This window comes from Streptopelia decaocto (assembly GCF_964273445.1).
Source record: "Streptopelia decaocto genome assembly, chromosome: Z".
In the NCBI taxonomy this organism is placed as follows: Eukaryota; Metazoa; Chordata; class Aves; order Columbiformes; family Columbidae; genus Streptopelia; species Streptopelia decaocto.
Genome location: NC_138657.1, coordinates 34084084 through 34105620, shown reverse-complemented (window position 1 = coordinate 34105620; position 21537 = coordinate 34084084). Strand labels below are relative to the sequence as shown.

The 21537-nt window shown below is 36.1% G+C and overlaps 1 protein-coding gene across 1 annotated transcript in view; it reads left to right on the top strand.

Moving 5' to 3' along the window:
• Nucleotides 1-377: 377 nt before the first annotated feature.
• SHC3 (SHC adaptor protein 3) overlaps nucleotides 378-21537 on the top strand; it is a gene marked incomplete at its 5' end in the record, with an annotated part of 56655 nt that continues 35495 nt past the window's right edge. The window contains 2 exons of the mRNA XM_082074873.1: nucleotides 378-917; nucleotides 20875-20945. Of these exons, the coding sequence (XP_081930999.1) occupies nucleotides 378-917; nucleotides 20875-20945 (611 nt within the window). The remainder of the gene's footprint in view (nucleotides 918-20874; nucleotides 20946-21537) is intronic.

Below are 21537 nucleotides of genomic sequence, written 5' to 3'. Positions count from 1 at the left end.
TTTTTTTCTTCTTCTTCTTTTTTTTTTTTTTTTTTTTCTACAGGAAGTGATTTGCAGTGTTCACTGAGCCTTTTGTTGAAAAGGGTCCTTCTCATTTGTGTGAGTCATGCTTTTGCTGTGAGCGAGTTGGCAGCTCTAAGCAGGACTGGGATCTCTCTCACAGAAAACTGTTACTTCACCCAACCTTAACAGGGAACCACAAGAAATTTCTTAAACATATATATATTTTTTTGTTTTTCCTTACAGTCTTTTATTTTTTAACCCAAAATCTTGTTATCCTTCCGTGTTGTTATGAATCGCCTGCTATGTTAGCACAGGCATCTCCTGCGTTGGCATCAGATTTGCCAGAACATATGCAGGAAACCAGATAGAAGGGCATGCTTCAACGTACCAAGTATAACCGCTTCAGGAATGATTCGGTGACATCAGTTGATGATCTTATTCACAATTTGTCCATGAACAGCAAAGTCTCAGCAGTTGCTACGACTTCGACAGCACCTTCATACCTGGTCTCGCCAGAAGTTCTCCGCAAGGACCATGAAGATGGACCCACCACCCTGTGTACCCTCATGCATAAAATGTCCCACTTGAAACTCTCTCACACAGGCAGCCTTTTGGGTATCAAAAACCTCTCCTCTGCAGTAAAGGAGCTTGCTGTCTCCAAGTTGCAGGGAAGCTCGAGTGCTTCTAGCTCAGCAGCAGGGGCTTCAGACAACACATGTAACCTTGTCTCTGCCACTTCGTGTTCTCAGCAGGACGTGAGCAAGATGAGTATGGGGAAAAAACCATGGTCAGAGGAAGTGCACCCAGGAGGTGAAGACTGGAATCAAAGTAGCAGCTTTGTCAATAAACCCTCTCGAGGATGGCTGCACTCGAGTGAGAAGATCCTGGGACCTGGTGTGACGTACATTGTGAAGGTTGGTCTGATTTCTTCCATTCTGTGTTTTTGTCAATGAAAAATTCTCTGCTGGTTTTGATGACAGGCTAGACTGGCTGAAAAGATCTCTATTTGTATATTCCTTTTTTTTTTTTTTTTTTTTGTGCATAATGCATGGTATGTAAATGTAGGAAGGCAGGATTGGGAAGCTGTGTTAATTTGTGAAATTAGAGCAAACCTGCAAATAGGTTCTTTGTCAGATAATGTTCTACAGCTGTGTAAAAATACAGTTCCTGAGCTAAAAGCTGTTTTTATTACTTTTTGGTTTGGATTTTTTTCCTTCTTCTGAATTTAGGTTTTCACTGTTAGCTAGCATACTGTATATATCTCAGATACATATGCTTTCAATATGTCTGGTGCAATATACAGAAGGAAAGAAAGACCCCTTTATGTTTGAAGTACTGTTAATTTTGCATGATCTTTCAGTTTGAAAATACCTCGAAGGAGATGTGTGTTTTTAAAGTGAAATTAGATTTTAAATCTTAGAGCAATAAGATACAGAGCGCAAGTCGTATCGTGTTCCACAAATAGAAATACTGTCTTGAATAGAGCAGGAAAATGGAGCTTGTTTTACATAATGAGAATTCAGCCACCTTAAATGTTATTGCTGTTTTCAGTTCATTGATACAGCATGTCAAGAGCAGAAAATCCTAAGTTTACAGGGCAGTATTTCCATCTGCTTTGAATGTATTTTGAAATGACCTGTTAAATTAGAGCCTTTGAGAGAAGGGTATGTGTAATATTTTTGTAGTCAGGTAAGATTCTGGTTACACCTTCCAGCACAGTGTGCAGAAAGTGCAAAAATAATGTCCAGCATTCTTTTTTCAGTCTATGCTTATTTGCCAAGTGCCTTCTGCATCTTAAGTGTTAAACTGTTTTGTAGCAGACTATAAGTAAGATTACAGATCTATTTTTAGTCTCATCTTATTTTGGGTATAAAAGTCACAGTGTGACTTTATATCAGGATACTTTAAAACTGAAAGGCAGCCCTGTTGATTAACTCTCCCTGGTTTTTCTTGGGTCTCATCATCAAAAGCAGAGTGTATGTTTAACAGTTGGAGCACTAGGAAGCAGGTTTTGATTTTTTCTGTTAGTGGTGATGGTAGATTTTGCAAGTGATGGTAGACTGAGCAAGTTGGTAAATTCAAAGCACTGTTGAAATTATACTGTCTTTTTTACTACTCTGAAATTTACGGGAACCACAAAAGAGTCAGTGCTGCCTTTCAGAACACAAACTGCTGCTGTGCTTCTCTTTGAGCAGTGTCTCGATAAAAATAACCCACTGATGCTAGATATAGTGGTATTGAGGCCCCATCATTCTTTTTCATGGAAGTATTCATTGTCTTAATTTTTTCAGTGGTTAACCTTCTGTATGCTAGAGGAAGCTGGTATTCTTCAATTGAAAAGAGAATTAAAATTACATATGAGTGGACTTACATTTGAAGTTAATAATTAACCCATATCTAAAAGTAACAGTAGAACATATATTTTAATTAAGTGCAGGTGGTGTCAAAAACATGAAAGTGTATTTATATGCATTATGTACATTAGAATTTTCAAAATAAATCATTAGCACCATACAACTTATGGTTTAGGTGTTTGTTAATGTCAGTAAAATGTATGGAATCTAGATTATTCTTTCTGTTAAAAAATAGGTTGATATCTTTAACCTGATACTCTCACAGAACAGTGCTCTAGAAGCAATGGTTAAAAGTAAATATCAAAATCAGTGGTTAATGAGTGAATGAAAATATACTGGTCCTGGTTAGTTCATAATTTGCCTGTTCATTAAGTATCTCAGAATTTTCCTCAGCAACTGCTGCATTATATAGATAGGAATAGAAGTGCAGTTCCCACATCATTAAACATTGTTAGTTCCAAGCGCTTTTATGCATTCAAACCATCAAATCCATACATAGATAATGTACACTGAAAGGAAACATTTCTTGGATACCTCATGGCTATATTGACTATCTGGGGGACTTGTACCATGTTTAATTAGTACCATATGCCTTGCAGAAAATTCCATATGCCATTAGTTAAATGAGACAAAAATTAGATTTGATGTTAACCGGCAAAGCTTTTATAATTTTGTGTGTAAATGTGCACTGCATTACTATTTTCTCATTAATCCACATTCAAAATGTTAAAATTATCTATGGGATATTGTCAATTGTAACTACTGGGCAGTCTGATAACTCACATTCAAATCTTCTGAAGTAAAAGACAAAAAGTTTCTATATGCAGTGCATGATAAATCTGTAACTTTACTGCTGTCACCACATTTTCACATATTACCCGTTTTTTTAAATGAGTAGTGTAACTCTGATGCTTAAAAATGGGTGTAGGATTATGGTAAACGGAACTGTGTTCTGATCTTCATGGTCTGCTGCAATGGAATTATTTTCATCCATAAAAATACTGGCTCTTACTGTATTTTTTTTTCCTCCCTCTGGTTTTCACATTGCATCACTTTAATGGGAAAATTTTCACAAAAACAAACAAAAATTTTGGTAGCAAATTAGCAAATGACCATAGCCATATTAGGGGTCATTAAGTCTGAGGTACTGATATTTTGCTTAACACTACTGCTGAACAGTTTAACAAATTATGGATTAATAATTAAAAAAAAAAAAAAGAAAAAAAAAAGAGAAGAGAAATAGTTTACTGTGATGGAAGTCGTTGAAGAGCTCAATGTTTTCCCCATAGAGGAAATGATTACTATAGGGAGTGATTATAAATGTTCATGTTGTCAGAAGAAACAAATACATATAATAAAAAAAGTATAGAACCGTTTAATCTGACAGTAGTTAAATGTTTCAATGAAATCAGGATTTTTAGAATGACAGATGTCTACTGATGAGTTTAATTGGGTAATGGCATAGACATTTTGGGTTTTGTTACGTTTAATTAAGAGCGCAATCAACAGTCAAGGCAGATGTATGTCTGTCTTTAGGTAATTCGTGGCTGGCTTTTGTAACAAGTGTTGATGACCTTAAAATGCTGGTTTTCAGCACTTCAAAACTGAATAAACCCAAAATACTATAGAATAATTTTATAACCCTATATACAGTATATCCAAAAAACCTAACAAACTGTAAAACTATGGTGGTGGCATAGAACAGACCTATGTAAATCGAGTGTTAAAAAAACAGGTACAAAGGTAGTATCTGAGAGGCAGAAAGAAAAAAGGGACTTCATCTGAAAGAAGCACTGCAAGCCAGGCAAATAATATTTAAGTGAAAAGCATATTAAATTATTAATATTATAGCAAAATAGCTAAAGACTATAATCCTATGTACAATTATTTCTTTAACATTTTAACACTTCGGTGTCTTGGGAGGGTATAACAACAATTTCCATCTGATGAGGAAAATAGACATTTTTTGTGAAGCTGTTCAAACACATCACCAAGTGAAGGCTTCAGTTCCGCAAACGTTTCTGCATGACACTGTTTATGGGAATATTCTCATTCAAATAATCAAGGCTATTCCTATATGCTCAAAATTAAGTATGTGCTTAGGGAAAAACTGAATTGCTTTGTTGCATGCTCTTATTGCATCCTTTTATTCTGTACTATAGTATCCCCTTCAGCATATATGCAGGGCTGCTGTGATTTTTATCAGATCTCTGCAAGTAGACACAGAATTTACAGAATTACTTTCCTCTTTAGTGGCTGACTCAGACTGCGAAGTACAGCCTTAAATGGAGCTAACATGGTGGAAACTGCAACATATGTGGCCTTCCCCTACAAGATTTCAGGGCTCTTTGGAATAATGTTTTTGATTTTTTTTTCTCCTCTCTGTTCTAGCCAGAATTGATTTCTTTCTGGTTTAAAGTAGGAGCAAGGTACCAGTGCTTCATGGCTTTGTGATGCTATCCTTTGCCCACCTGTTTGAAATGTATCCAGTACAGCCTGTAAGAAAAAAGAAGAGGGTTTCTTGCTTCCATCTTATTCCTTTAAATAAACATGAAGTCAAATTTACAATCTACTATTTTTAAAAAATTAACATTACAGCAAGACTTTTTAGTTTCTCTTTCTGATTGATGCTAAATTTATCTTTGTTCATTACAGAAAAATTAGTGCAAGGTATTTTTTTTGTCGCTGGGGGGGTGTTTGTTTTTGTTTGTTTGTTTTTTTTTAATCAGATTTAAATTCTGCTTCTATCAGTCAAGTTGCAGTACTACTAATGGTTAATCACTGATAGTTTGACATGGCCTGAGTGAAAACATACTCAGCAGGATTTCGTGCATGTGATTCTAATAATAAAGAACACAGTCCCAAAGCATCCTGTTTGTAATGAGGTTTCTGTATTTAAAAAGTAGGTTGTGTGTTTCAGCCATATGATGATAATAGGACTGAATACTGATCCTTTAGTTCAGAGTCAGCTATCCTCAACCCAGGTACCCAAACACTGTTACCCAGAGCTTAAAGACTTTGAGCCTGGCTTATCACCGTGGATTTTAAAGCTGCATGCAGTCAAGATAGTGGAGAAAGAAGTAAGTGACAAAGATGGCATTGGTTTTAGCAATTAATCCCTCCTAGTACTCCATATTACTTTGCAATCAGTTAGTATTCTTTGCATTTTCGTTCACTGTTATTAGGGCCACGAAAGAATCATACTGATGACTGTTGCTTTGTTGAAAACCTCTGTTTTGAGCTCCATGGATCTGAAGCACTGTGGGACTTTTGTACAGCCCATTGATATGAAAAGAGTGTTTCTCACAGAAATTAAATCAGATCCTATGAACAAAAATCATACAGTAGAGTCTTTAATTACAATATTATTCTAATTGCATGAATCAAGTACTATTACTGTACATTTACACACCTTTCACTGAAGGCAAAGCACGTAATGATTTCGGTGCTGGAGGATTCAACTCTCAACATGAATATCTGGTGTGCAGTTTATTTGGAGTGTTTGCAAAATACCTTGGAAGCTTTGGCATAATTTCCACACCTAGGGTTATTTAGTGAGTGACACAATTTGGGCACTTTTAATGTTGATTTGAATAGTTCAAGTGAGAACTGTGTTTGTTTAAAGCAAAAATTATGCAGTCCTGCTAGTTATGTACAGTTTCAAAATCTACAAATGAATTTAGCTTGTTGGTTTAGAAGGTAAAACTTCATTCAGCCGTAATTCCTTTTCTGCTTTCCCTTGGAAATTGGATTGTTGTTTTTTTTACTTGTCTTCACATAATGGTTACAGTAGTAATACCATGAGCCCAATGTAAATATCTTTCTCTACAAACATAAAGAAAACACACAGATGAACTGAGTTCTTTAGGGAAAACTCACACCTTTTCTGCTGGAGACAAGGTGTTCTTTTGTCCCGGTGCCAAGGCACTCCTTTGTCCCCTGGCCACATAACCCATTGAAGAACCTGGTCTCAATTAACACACTAGCAATAATTGTGCTGCAGCCTAGCTTGTTTTACAGTAGAATTGAAGTGATGCACAAACTATTGATATTAAATTTTCTTACATTTTCGAAGTGGGAAAAATGTAGATCTGCCCTGGGATAGTGCCAGAGACAGCCAGCCTTCCCAGCTGCTGCTGCTCTTCCAGGGTGATTTAGTCCTCTAAGCGATGAAACAAATTCCATAGTTGTAGAGGAAGGGGTGGTTCAATGTTGCTTCTCCGCAGTTCTACATAGTAATACAATATTCATATTTCCTTTGATTCTATATATTTATGATACAATGCAATGCAGCACTACCTTTGGCCGCTCCAGGCAGGTCTGAGGCAGAGCCTGTGTATTTAAGTTGTGATGGGAATAATGAAGGGACTCAGTGCAACTACATTTCCAGTCATCACTTGTTTTCAGAAATGGATTTGGCACAATTTAGTAAGGGGAATCTAGAATGTTTGTTTAATAAGTGATAGATATTCCCCTAGATTTTTTTTCAAATAAAAGGAAATATTTCAGTCTCAAAAGGTTGACTCAGACAATCCAAGTCACAGCTAAAAGTTTAAAGACTAAAAAAAAGCCCTTTGAAATGAGACAGTAAGTGCAAGCAAAAAGGTAAAACTGAACACTCTATAGAGAAACACTAAAAAAATAATGTGAGATAGATAGAAAAATCTGTCTAGGCCTTTTTTTCCACAGCACCATCACATGATATTTTTTGATACAGGGATTTTTGATTTTGTTTGTTTGTTTGTTTGTTTGAACAAATCCTGAAATTAGAGATGTAAGTTGACCTTAAATAGTAAGGACAAGACTGAAAGAGAGATATTTTATCTTAAGATTTTATCTTAACTTTCTCAGCAGCATTTTCATCCTTCTGGATATGTTGTTGTATTAACATACCTCTATTCAAATTTTTGGCTCTTATTAGCATAGGAATTATACAAGGGAGTTCACGTCTCATTAGACACCAGCATCCTGACATTTGGCACTGCATACCTCTGATGAAGTAATTTTCAGAAACAGAATTATTTGTTTTCTTATAGACATGTTGCTTTAATTAATCACAGGAGACTGTAAAAGTACCCTTAACTTCCCAAGAAATTAGAATGTTTCAGAAACACTGCCTTTGCCACCAGATATAGGGGCCATGTTCTGTCACCACATGTTGAGTGCAGATGCTACAGTGTAATTCATTTTTACTTACTTTTTTTTTGAAGTCTGAGCAGGAATGAAAAGGCCAGGCAGATAAACTGTGCAGTCTCCTTCTGAAAGGAAATAATTAAGTGTGAAGCTGCACTGCAAACAACACAGTAATCTGTTAAAAACATATCAGGCAAGTGTTTTGAATCTACCCAAAGTGTTTTCTTGGGTCAGAGACAGAAACTATGAAGACAGTCCCCAGTATGGTCCTGTTCCTGGATGACTGTTATCCTTAGCAACACTCAGGCGTGATAAAAATCTTCAGAATTAATGAGCTTTACAAGGCCCTGGTATGAAATCAAGCTATGCTGGCAGATGCACTGAACCTGTTTCTCTTACAGCACTTCAGCAGTGTTAAGAAGACAATGAAGTATGTATCACTTTACTTTAGGATTAATAATAACAATAATACCGGCTTCTGTGGAACGCTTGTTAAGAGATCCTCATGCTCTACAAAGTGTTGCTTCTTTAAAAGCCTTAATACAAAGTATTATTTAATGCAAAATATCAAGCTTTTGATTTTTCTGAGGAGGAAATAAAGATGTAGAGAGTTTTAGTCATTTGCTTAAGGGTGTCCAGGAAGTTATTGACAGGGATGAGACTTACACAACACCTACATGCAGTGCGCTTCCACCAAACCCAACTGCTCTGTAAAGTTGCTAGAGTGAAGACCTGTTGCTGTAAAAGATCTCAAGCTGGATAAGCAGAGTAGGCAAATCAGAAAATACCTTTTCAGTTTGCAAACTCAGCACATTTATGACAGAAATTAGAGCAGAAATTTTGGAGACAGAAAGATAGCTTTTCCTGGGTCAGCAGACACTACCTTTGAATCGTGGTCTTCTGTGGTGCACTCGTAATAGCTGTCAAAGAAGGTCACCAAGCACACATGCATGCCACACCAAACAGGGAGGACAGAAGATTGCTGATGAAATACATACCTAAAATTGTTTTGTAAAAACCAATGAATTATTTATAAGCTCAAAGTTCTTACGGTGTGTGGATGTTTTGCAGGACCAGAGTTGTGGAGAATGCAAGTGATATACGAGATAGGTTTTGTTCATGTTAGAGCCTTAGTCTAGTATATGTTGTTAGTTTGAAGTGAGCAATATTTATGAATATATTTTTTAGATCAGTGTTACGCATTGCAATTCAGGTTGCTCAACGACAGGCAGAACGAGTAGTAAGATATTTGAGAGACATCTGAAAAAGTAGAATTGATGCACAGCTTATAGAGTTAGGTGCAGCAAATGTTTCAAGTTGAAACAAGATTGGTACTACTTAAAATAGTGTTATTTATGTAGTGTAGATTACCCTGGGATTCGAGACTGTTGTGTAACCATTCATTTGTTACAGTAATAGTTACACTGGATAAACAGCCTGCACATGAAGCAGGCCTAATTTGGAAAACTTAAAATAATGATTGTCGAAGATGTATTTTTCTGTGATTTTGAACCTTTTGTAAATTAATTTTATAGTCCTAAAATAAGCAGAGAGCAATAAGTAAATAGAAACCATCTCTTTCATTTATTTATTTCTACCAAGGACCTGGAAGAGCAGGGCTGCTTGGTGCAGGTGCCCATCCTGACCTGACACTGACCTGGGGGATTTTGGGCAGGGGTGGTGGCCCCAGAGCTGCTCTACTGGGATTCTTTGTGGCCTTTATGCTGCAACAAGACCTTTTAGAGATTTTTTTTTTTTTTTTTTTTTTTTGTGCTTTAAATCCAACCCGGGACATCTCTCACCTTATTCCTCTGCTCTGCACACTGGAGGTCATCTTTTGGGCATTCTTACTGCGAACACAAGTAAGTATAGCTTAAGCATTAGAAAGTTAAATATTGATAAATATTCAGGAAAAAGATGTGTTTCAATTGCAGGACTCCCATGATGAAGACCAGAGGTACATGCAGCCCTTTCCCTCCCTCTGTGTTTCATATTTTTAGTTTTAGGAGTGACAGGTCCTTCTTAAATTACACCTCCAAGTGCACAATTTTGAAAGCATAGCTGTATAGCATTTCAGATACTTAGCATTGGTTTATATTTGGCATAGTGGAAAAGCACGTTACATCTTCCATCTTGCGGTTCTGTGCTTTAATATTACTCTTCATCAAGCAGTTCTACTTAATGACAGAGGTAGTAGAAATTCTTTGATAACTGGATGTATTTGCAGTGTCCACTTTTATGGTTTCAGATGCCTAATGATGTTTTTCAACTTTTGAAGCATATTGTTTTGGCTGCAGGAGCTTTTGCATGTTTGTGCTAAAGGAATTCTGATGCAGAACTTAAGTTTCTAGAACTAATCTGCATGATGCTTTAAAGGGGAATATAGCTTAGTCAATATGCAAGGTAGCAAGCAAAACAGTCTGGAAAGTGTTCACTGAATTAAAATGTGAAACTGTGAAAATGAAGCAATTAGTCTGTGATACTGCTGTGCATACTCTCAGTGGTTCTAAGTGGTTAATATCCCGCTGCATTAATTGCAATCACCCTGTATTTTTAAAATTAAACCTGAAAAGTATGGAACTGAAGTTTTTTTCCAAATGTAGCCTTTTTTAGAGAAAACTTTTGGCACATATGAAAAAATTGAGACACAATGTAGAATGTGTTTACATTTAAAATAGTAGAATAAATGTTTTTCCAGTGTGTGCACTTCTGGTTCTAACATTTCTGAGTTTTTGCATGCAAAAACATACACCTGTAAAAATAAGAACATAAGGAATGTTGTACATGCAAAACTACTGATATGGGAATTTTGTGGAAACTTGCGAAAGCCCAGTCCATTTAGCATCTGCACTCCAGCAATATTTTTGAGCGTGATGTTGGCAATCTTATTTCATCCACATCCAAGTAAGAAATAAGAAAAAGGTATTTTCTTTGAAGATGTCTTGTTTTCAACCCCATTTGAGATGGAGATTAGAAAATTCCAATGGTATCTTTCCCCTTTCAACCAAGTAATGAGACCTTAGAGTTGACTTAAGAAATTGCTTTTCAAGAGAAGATAAAATATATTAATCTTCCCCTAGCTGAATCCTTGGCCTTTTTCTTTTTTTTTTTAAGGAGTTCTGAATCATTACCATATGATTTGATTGTGAGATGCTGCCAGAATGCTCTCACAGGGGACAAATGTAAAACCATTGTTAATACCTAGTGAGAACAGTACACATATTCCAAGTAGAATGGATTTTTCTTACGGAGGCTTATGGAATAGACATTTTAATTGTCTCCTTACTGGTAAGGTGCCCCATATTTTCATGTTGTCTGGAGATTTCTACAGCTACTCCTGTCTGCATCTCTGCTACAGGAAAAGTATATAAAAAATCAGTTTATTCTAGTATAATCAAGTGAAAATATGTTCTATCAACAGGGGAAAGCTATACTTTGCAATACAGTGAAAATGTTGCATGTTGCTGCATGCTTTTCTTCATGTATCTCCTTGCCCAGCAACTGATAGTATTTAGTCATGTAAAATCTTCATCATACTTCACAGATGTTTTAACAGACATAGAAAACATTGCTTCCTTCTGTCCTGATACTGGTGACACATAATTATATTTTCTTTTGAAAATTCTGTGTTCTCTCTGTGCCTTATCTACAAGATTTTGAGGCGTTCACAAGTGTTCATATCTTCTCCAAGGCCTCTTTGTTTATATGAATCCCTATCTACTGAAGAAGGACTTCACAGATTTTCTGATCTCTGTGGGAGAAAAAAGAATAACATATTTGCAGCTTTTTTAGTGTTGGAAAATCTTGAGATCTTTTTATGTATAATCATACTTGTCAGTTTATTAATAGATACATACAGCTGCCCACTGAAACTTAAAAATAGTTACAAATATTTATATACTGCATTTCAGAAAATAGTAAAAATTAGCATTTTTTTTCAGACTTAAGGATTCTAGATTAGCATTTTTCATAACAGTGGCACTGTATATTTATGCACACTTGAAGTCAATAGATAGGATTTCAAGGTCTGTATATGTATAGATACATATGTACATATATATAAGATATATAAATAAAAGTAGGTATACAGTTTGTGTGTGTGTTTTGGTATTTTTTTGTCATGTTAAGGCAGATTGTTTCTTTTTTATCGTTTAAGCAACTCAGTGCAAGAAAGATGTGTGAAATAGAACAATATAGTTGCCTTCCTTTGTTTAGAAGCTGATTTTTCTACCAGCACTAGGTTAGAGTTAGGATTAATTTATTTAGCTGAAAAAGTTTCACAGCCTTTTGAGTATTAATTAGTCAATTCTAGGCACTTTGTTTCATAGTTGATCTCAGAATCCCTCTGGAAGTCCATCTTGCTTTACTTATGACTGAAAGCCTTTATGAAAATCTTCAGGAAATTCACTGTAAAAGGATTTACATGATTAAAGCTAGATGTCTAGCAAATATGCAGTGACTCACAGTCATGCAGTGAAAATTTTAAAACGTGGCCTTTCTTTTTATTATTTTGTACTCTGGATGCTAAACAAACACTATTTCTGTTCGGTGCATTGAATCAAAATATATCAAGACATAGATATACAGAGACAGTAATTTCACTGCAGTTTCTTCTGAAAATGTTTCATAAATCTACCATGGTAATTAAATCGAGAGCTTATGAATGTTACCTCTTCTACCAAAATAGTTTAATAGTGTAATTTTTGCAGCATTCCTGTTATTGAAAATCTAAGGATTCAGTTCAAAGAACAAAATAGAGAAGCTATAGATTGTAAACATCATATGTTGCCAAAGTAGCCTTGAATTATACTAAAAATAATGTGTTAATTAACAAATTGAGGAATATATATCGAAGAATGATTTCAAAAAGGTACTGATCTCATGCACAAAATACACGTTTGCCTCCTGAATCCCTTTATTATTACAGTTTGCACATACCTGAGCCCTGTGTTCAAATAGGATAGCCCAGTTCATTGAAAGAGCCGACTAACGTTCACCAGTTAAGAATTGTTAAAGTCTGCTTTATGCAGGGGCATTTGAAATATTTTTATGCTACAGAAGCCAGTTGTTGTACAAGAGGGAACAGGGAAGAGCTATGTGTTGGCCAAAATTGGAGGTATTTTTGTGAAAACTGTATTCTCCTCTCACCCATCACTGAGGAAGCGAATGACCAGTTTCCAAGAGAAATGCAAACCTATTGACAGTCATATCCATCATAATTTGTACTAGTTCAGAAGCCCTGTTGGTTTACTTGTTTCATAGAGCAAAATTTACAGCCGAAGGGTCAAGGCTTATTTGTAGCTGAACCCCAAAGAAGACCTGTTTTTAGATTTTTCCATTCCATTTCCATTCAATCAATCCTTACTTAGGGTTTTCTGTCTGGATTAGGACATGCATCCTTTAATGAGAAAAAACCCTTTGGGGGAAATATTGATTTACTTTAAAGGTCTATAGATGCTTACTGATATGAAAATTACCAACTGCAGAAATATGAAAGCACAGAAGAGTGCCTTTCTGTTTTTCATGGAAGCATATGTTTATGACACATTTTTGGTGTTAGATTCTGACAATCTCTAAATATAGGGCCTTTTCCTCATTCAGAACAAGGCTGCCAGTGTTTCTTTCATGCAGGATTGCTTCTGCCCCTAGCAGGCTTGTCATTGTGCAGATAACAGGGAAGCACGGAGCAGAGGTACAGAGCAGGTCCCTGAGCATACCCTGTTAGAGCACAGTCCTCAGGTACCCTCAGAGATCTGTGTCTTCAAGTAGTCCCAAAGGTGTATCTTGCCCCAATGGAAAGGAAGGGCAGGGAATTATGGCATGGCTGGGAGAATAACACTTGTGTTATGTAAGAGCTCACCATCATGTTACTTGATAGCTAAGGAGAGCATTTAAAAGCAAATATTCATATCCCAAACTACCGGGGAAACTGAAATTTCTAGCAGCTGACTTAGATCTCTGTGACTAGTGCTCGTACATTTCTCTCTGAATATGCAATCTTGCTTCTGCCCATGGCTTTTTCTAGTACTGTAATTCACCCTGTATTAGAAATGTCACACAGAATTAATCTTCCATTCTATCCTTCTGCTTAAAATATCTATGTACACTGACATAAATCCGAATGGTTGTGTGCACATCAGACCTTCTTTCCACTGTGGTGCTATCTGCTCAGTCAGTGGTAACCAGTACTTACCAAAGGCTGCCTCTTCTGCTCGATGAGTGCTCTGTGTGACCAGCAACACCTGCAGTGAAAGGATGTCCTGCAGACTTCTGTGGTGCCAGAGGCTGGGTGGGATGTTTGCCACAGTGATGGCAAGACAACATGCAGCTGTTTTCCACCTACCAGGAAAGTTTGCCAGAGGCTTGTCTTAACACTGTTAGGGTTAAAAACCAAACAAAACAATCAAACTAATAACTACAAGCAAAGAAAAAAATTTATTATTGCACTTTAGAGTGCAGGTCTTCAGAAAATTCTGACTTTTTGGTGATGCAAAGAAGTATCTCCCTACATGGCTACCTTTTGTTTAGTTTCAGAAGTAGCTCCTGTGCTCCAGTGTCATGGCTGACTGTTGAGTTCAGAAGGATTTATCAAGCCTCCACCAAGATCTGTGTCCCATTCAGGTAGCTCAGCCGCAGCACTAGGTCAATGACTAGCATTGTAGGTATGAAGTCCCTTTATGTATACACTCTTTTTCAGTATGAATGCAGTAACTCTATATTTAACAGATTTCAAGTGTAAATTCAACCTTAGGAGCTTCCCCCAGTCTTCAGTCTTCATAACTCCTCATGAAATCAGCTCATATCCTACCTCTCATCTGCTGTATTGATGGTATATGCAAGACAGGTTCAGTCTTTGATATGTAGAGATGTCTCCAAAGTGCCCTTTATTTTACAGCAATCTTTTTATTCAATGTGAATTCAAAACATAGTCTTCCTCTGTATTTAGCCTGACTAAATAAACCATTTGCCTGTTTTGAAAAAGTTTGAAAGACTTTCTGGTAGCTGGTGAGAGGATTTATGCTTTTCAAGGTGCTGTACAAGCACATAATATTTTAAATCATTACTATTGGAAACTTATGTGAGTCCTATAAATACTGGTCAGTATTAGCTGTTGTTAAAGACTAAGCATTATTAGCAAATGATTGCAGTTAAAGGTAACTGAGCTTAAGAGGATAGCCTCTGAATAAGCTGCTTTGGTTTGTGGGTAACATGCAATGCGTCCGCACTGCTACTTAGCACACTCTCCTTCTCTCCTTTCCTTCTTTCCTCTTCGTTTTGCGTTGCCAGTGGGAGAATCTAGATGAAGAACAACTCAGGAAGCTCACTTTTCTGTGTCTGGGCCATTTGTTGTGATCAGGATGAGGAGCTACTATTTCATATTAAAGAGATGATTCCCATATCTACCTGGATGCAGAGCCGTGCCTCCAGACCTTCCCTGGCTCCCACAAAAATCCCTTCAGGTAGCCTGGTACAGGGGTGTGCACACTATGTCGAATTCAACGAGTGCAAACATATTGATGCGGAGGCTTAATGTCCTCCTTGTGTAGGCTGTGTGAGTAAGGATAGGTGATTTGTCTGCAAAAATGCCAAGCAGTTACCTTTCCTTCTGAAGGTGTAGAAGGAAAGGTCCTCCTCCTGGTCCTCCCACATGCCAATATCTTTACAGCCTTCTGTGGAAGTGCTTTACCATAGGGTAAGGCATTTTCCTAGGGGTAACTGATAGGATAATTACATATTTCAAATTGTAGGTATGTCTGTACCCAGTTTATCTTAAAAAAATATCAAGGACTGTATAGTTACTGTATTCAGATTTTTGTCAATGCCTTCTTACTGCCTCTGTTACTGGATAGATGCTACAAAGTACCTGGCAGACTGGCAACTGCCAATCAGAGGATCATTTTATGGATTGGCAAGTATTTTGTATTGCCAGATGTCCTTGAAGTATTTCAAAAATATGTATATTACTATGTAGTTTAATAAAATATGTATATCTACGCTATTATGTCCTTATGAAGTAAAAAAGCAAATATATGTTGTGCTTTTGTGATTTTTTTTCCCTGCTGATTAGCTGAGCTAAGTAATTTATGGTGCATATCTCAGTCAAATTAGTACAGCATCCAAGCTAATAAATGTTCAGTTAAAGCACAATTTAAAAAATTAGGAAGTATTGTGGCATTTGTTATTTTTCTTTTGCCTAGTTTATTTTAGTAAAAGGAACATCTTCTGATTACAGTTCCTTTTTTTTTTGTTTGGTTTGTTTTTGTGTGTTTTTGGTTTTTTTTTGTTTTTTTTGTTTTTTTTTTGGTTTTTTTTTCACTTCAGTGGTTTAGAGAGCAGCTATTGTAAATTTAGTTAAGGTGGGAAATTCGTCTAATATGATAACTAAAGGATTCAGCTTTACCGTTTCATATTGATTTCCTATAGATAAAAACCTCATTTTGTAAGATATTTGCAATTATCAATCCTGCAGTGTTTGGCTATGACTTGGGTTACTTTTTTCTTTTTCTGCTTTTCATGCATCAATATGGATATTAAAAATCCTGACTAGGTCCCCAGTTACATGAGGACAAGCTTACTATTTTGAAATCAATTTGAAATACTATTTTTGTATTATGCCATGCATGTTAGGGTGTATTTAGGCTTGAATCTTAATGTGGTTTAGGACAGATAGCAAACTTGAAAGTAAGCTGTAAGTATTGCGGAACATTGTGGAACTCTTTGTGCTCGTTTCACAAGCCCCTTTGGCTGTTGATAATATCTGAAATTAGAAGGAACTGCCATTTTGATACATACATAAATGTGTTTTGCAACAGAAGCAACATAATTGAAATTTGAAATAAAAGTTCTTATTTTTAAATAAGGGAGTCATCAACTGGAATTAATTAGCACTAGTCAATTCATACTAACTACTTGTTTACTTTCATGGCATACTTTAATTCTGGACTAGCTGTTGGGCTAACAAGAATAAAATGGAAAACAAACCAACCAACCAACCACAAAAACAAATAACACCCCCTATAGAGGAATCCTGAAAATGTAGGAATATGACTTCAGGGACACGTGAGGAACAGATGTGGCAAGTAAAACGATGTTCACTTTTACGTACTTGCCCAGTAAAAGTGCAGCCTAAGTGTGTGGGTTAGAAACTTGCAGTGAATCAACCACTTTGTTACAGGGTATCTTATGTTTCAGAGATTTCTCTTTTCAAAAATTAGACCTACATACACCACCCAGAACCATGGGAATCTGAATCTATTTTTGAGCCCCCAGGCCATTAGCAGCAGCTATGCAACATTAGGGTGGATTTCAGATACATCAATGTTTGAAAGCACTGGCTAATTTTTGGCTAACAATGGAAGTGCATGTTTGTTTGCTGATATAACCATGTTATCCCTTACGTAACTCACATGAGGCTCTGTGTGTTGCAGGTACAATCTGCAATGTTATGAACCACTCAGATTTGATGATGGGCATCTGGTTACACAGATTAAAACCAGTCTATCTTAATTTGATACGAATACCCATTGAATTTTGCTGAGCTAATGATACTCCATTAGTTCGGATTTAGAGATTAAGAGTCATTTTATTTGGGAATGGGCGATGGGCAGATCTTCCTGCTACCTGTGTTCTGGGCAGACACTCATTGGCTATCAGAGGTCCATATGTTGTTTGCGTGTTCAAGTATTCAAGCATTTGTCACTCCTAGTTTGGACTGCTGCAGTATGTATGGGGCTACAATTTGCTCAGTTTTTGTAAAGATACTTGTTGCTGTTTTTACTACAAGCTTCTGAGTCAAAAAAATGGAATATTTCTTCCAGTAACTTGGTGTTTTGAACAAGCTTGTTAGGAAACGCTGAACAAGATTGTTTGTGTTCATGGGGCAAAAGGCATCTCTAAGAGTGACGACCTTCATTTGCCTTTTCACTTCAAGTATATGAATGCACCCAGTGCTCCTGTGTTGAACTGTCTGTTTCTGACAAAAGTTGGGTGAATTCAATACCTTTTCTTACACAGGGTACAGTAAAAAATGTTAGTTGTTAAACAACATTTTTTGATTGTGTCATAGAGAAGGCAGAGATACTTTAGGGAATATGGAGAAAACCTTCACATATGGGACAAACTAGAAACCTAGGATATATGTCCTTCTCTTACATTTATCTGGAAAAAATATAAGTAGTAAAGATGTTGGAACATCATGCAGTGAGAGAGGTATAGTCCCAGAGTATGTGGCGCTCTGCTTTTAGATTTGCATCATATTCCTGCAAGGTGCTGTTTAGCATGCAAAGTACTAGTTATGAATTGAAAACCTCTGAATAGGAAGGTATTCATTCATATGAGAGACTTCTTCCTCAGGTCATAGCACCATTCAATGAAGGTATACAATCTGCAAACCCATTCAAATATCAGAAAGTAGACAGAAGGCAGAATGTTATCTGAGAGAGTTATGAATTGGTAGTCTCAAATTTTCATTCTTCAAGGTGGGCTATATCTCAGCATATTCTTTTCCTGAGCAACGAGAGGGAGAATGCTAGTGGGAGCTCATAAATATCACAGTGCACAGTAGCTGATTGGTTAAAATATACAATAAGTGCTGGGTGGAGAGGAGCTTTTTTAGAAGTAGACTGTTTTATAACTGTATTTTAAATGTTTCATGGAATGCCTAAAGCAAAAGATAGCATTTATTTTTAATCAGGATATTTATTTATTGAAATAAATGAATAATTTATTTACTTGCTATCTTGGTTGTATGTCTTCTTTCTGTGGATCCTTGTCAGGATGTACTTCAAATGGATATTTTTAGAGAGCAATGTTGGTCTTGGGGAATAATTGAAGCATAGCAGTAGGTGAGTTATATGTCCCTGTAGCTGGCCTTTGGACCTTTTGAATGTCAGTTTTTATAGTAATTTTGTTACTTGAAAACATGCCGTGGTGATTAAGTGTTCACATCTTTTATCCCAGAAAATCAGTTGCCATCTTTGCCTTGATCAGTCAGGAATACTGCAAGCCTTACTATGTTGTGTTCAATTGTCTCCATGCTATACATAAAAAAAGTACAGGACAACTTTTCCATCTGACCTTCCTTCAGTCTGGTTTTGTCTCTACTTTTGTTAATGCAGATCAGGTAGTATGACTCACAGGAGTCTAAATGCACGCCTTCTAAGTATGTTTATGGGTATTTGTCTAATTATTTGTGTGTTTATTCCAACAGTGACTTGTGTGCACATGTGTTTGTGTATTTACTTGCACGCCTGCATGTACTTGTCAAACTACCTTCCAGAGTTCGCTTCTAAAATGTTGGACCTGGTTCTCAAAAGTGTACAATTACTTTGCTTTAAAAGACTTGTGGCAAATATAGATAAGTGAAGGAACAGACGAAATCCAAGAGGGTTTTAGTATTGAGTGGTCTAAATGAACAAGTTGATGAAATAATGAAAACCAAGCATTTCTGTAGCAAAAAATCACTTGGATACCTTTGAATAGTTATACCATTGACAGCATATTTGATTACACAAATGTCTCACATGAAATAAATATTTGGAAAAAAAATGTGTATAAAAGCATCCTAGAACTAAAACAAAATGACACAAAAAGAGTATAGGAAAACATATTTCATTGCTATATGTTGGCATGATTTAACTGACTTCAGCTGATTATCTCAATTGATGTTTAATGAACTTAATCTCCAAGTAAATCAATTCACCCTCTGAGATACTTAAAAATAGAGTTAATAGCTTAACTTCCTGCATCAGAGCATGGAAATGTTCTGGATGCTTTAAGTACTCAGACAGAAGTATATGTAAAAAAGGAATCTACCTGTAACAAGTCACAAGGGTTAAATAATTTTGCACTGATAGAAGAGTGATGATAACCTAAATGGCTTGAGAGTATGACCTTAGCTTGAAAGCTCCATGTGCCAGGAGACATTTTCCATGTGGATTTTACAAGCTTTCAAAAAAACATAAGATAGATTGCAGGACATTTCTAAAAAAGTCTAGGAAGTGGATCTTGAAACAACTCTTTTCAGAAACTGTGGGCTATTATAATCCAAGGTAGAGCAATTTAATGAATAGGAGTCACTTGATATTCTAGTTCAGTTTATACAGTGGTCTAATGACTTTGTAACATTTGATAGCAATAAATTAAATAATAACGGACATGTGAAACTAAACTAGATACTCCCTCAGCTTGTACACAGTTTGTGACATGGATGTTTCTATAGAAAAAGCACTGCTGAAATTCTAGATTCTGGTGTAGTAATTTCTAATCAAAAGATAATTTAAAAAAATAAATAAAATTCCCAAATAGACAAAAAGTCGTGGCCTCACCTTATTTTTTTGCACCAGTTTCATACCCAAATAGTTTGCATTACACTGCAAATAGCTATTAAAACTGATATAAAAGCTGATATAAAACCACAATGCTAGGACAGCATTAACAAGCTTATTATGTAAATCCTCATCCCTGTTTCTTCTGACTTTCAGAAGTCAGGAGTGTGGCTGAGTACTTAACCTACATGCAAAGCAACTGCCATGGGATGTGCCAGGCATGAGTTGACTTGTACAAACCCACTATCCAAATATCTGATGAGAGCTATAGCTGTATGTAGACTTTAGCACATGCGAATTATGCCCACTTTTGGAAGTGAGGCCAGAAGATTCACCTGAGCTTTTCTCACTCATGTGATAGATACTGTCATATTTTAACATATTTTCTAACAATACTCCCTCTCTTTCATGGAGATGCAGGGCAGAAATCTGGGTCAATAAGTCTGGTCCGACCCAGTTGAAGCCATCTCCTAGCATGGGTTATGAATATATTTTGTTAGCACTTTCCTATATCTTTATACTAGTATTATTAATGAAAATATTAAAAGACATCTATCCCTGAGCTGGTTTTTAAGGAATTATTTTTTAATTGCTGGTGCACTTTTCGGCTTTCCTTGCAATAACTTACCTTTTGGTTTTTTGTACTAATGAAGCTTGGTTCTCTCCCTCTTAAATAAGATTTTCCTACTAACCAGTGCTACATTAATTTGCTATACCACACTTCCTTTTTCATTAATATTACTTTAAAAATTTGATCAGCTTTATATCTAAAATGGAACAACTAGGATAGAGGAAAATTAAAATGCACAGCAACACATTATGAACTAGGTGTATTACATTGATCAGATTAAACATAGAAAGACAGATTGAACCAAATTTGACACCTAAATGAAATGTTTATGGAATAAATCTGTGATAAACATAAAAACCTACCTGACACATAGGATAAATCAAATGTAAAAATAAGAATTGTGCAATACCCCTTAATGGTTAGCTGCACTTTCTCCTAGAACTCAATAATTATAATGTGTTTTCCAACTATTTCTTTTTCCTTACAGTACTTGGGGTGTATAGAAGTCTTACGCTCAATGAGATCTCTTGACTTCAATACTAGAACACAGATTGCAAGGTAAGACTTTGTACAAGTATGTTTTTTAAAGTAACTTCTGGATTGTTTCCCCAAAGTGGGAAGGCCAGGAAGCTGGCAAAACATGTAGTAAATAACGCTTGGATACTGTAAGTCTACTTTTTAATTTTGCTTTTACAGGTACATCTCTCATCTGGTATTAATATAGCTCCAATGGGGCTTACAGGCTTTGTGGTCTTTTGATGTGCCAGGAACTGCATTAGAAAACGTTTGCCATTTGTTATGCCAAATAAGGCACTTATCTGGGTACCAATTTCATGACATTTAAGGCAGCAAGAATTAGAATATGTTTAAAATCTGCAATGCATTTGTCAAAATGAATCTAGGAAGCTGTTTCGGAGCTGCATATTTAAAGGTTTTTGTAGTAATTTCTCATGAAAACATGTCAAATTATAAACTGGCCATGAAAAGGATATAAATAGAAAGATATCATCATAATGATGTCAGAGACAAATGAAAGAATGTTGTCTTTTCTGGACTGTATGTAAGAAACATTAAGCTTGTATTATGTTCTTATTACAATTCTTTTAAGCCTGTCAAGGCTTTTTTTAAGAGCGGTACAGAAGTACAGCAC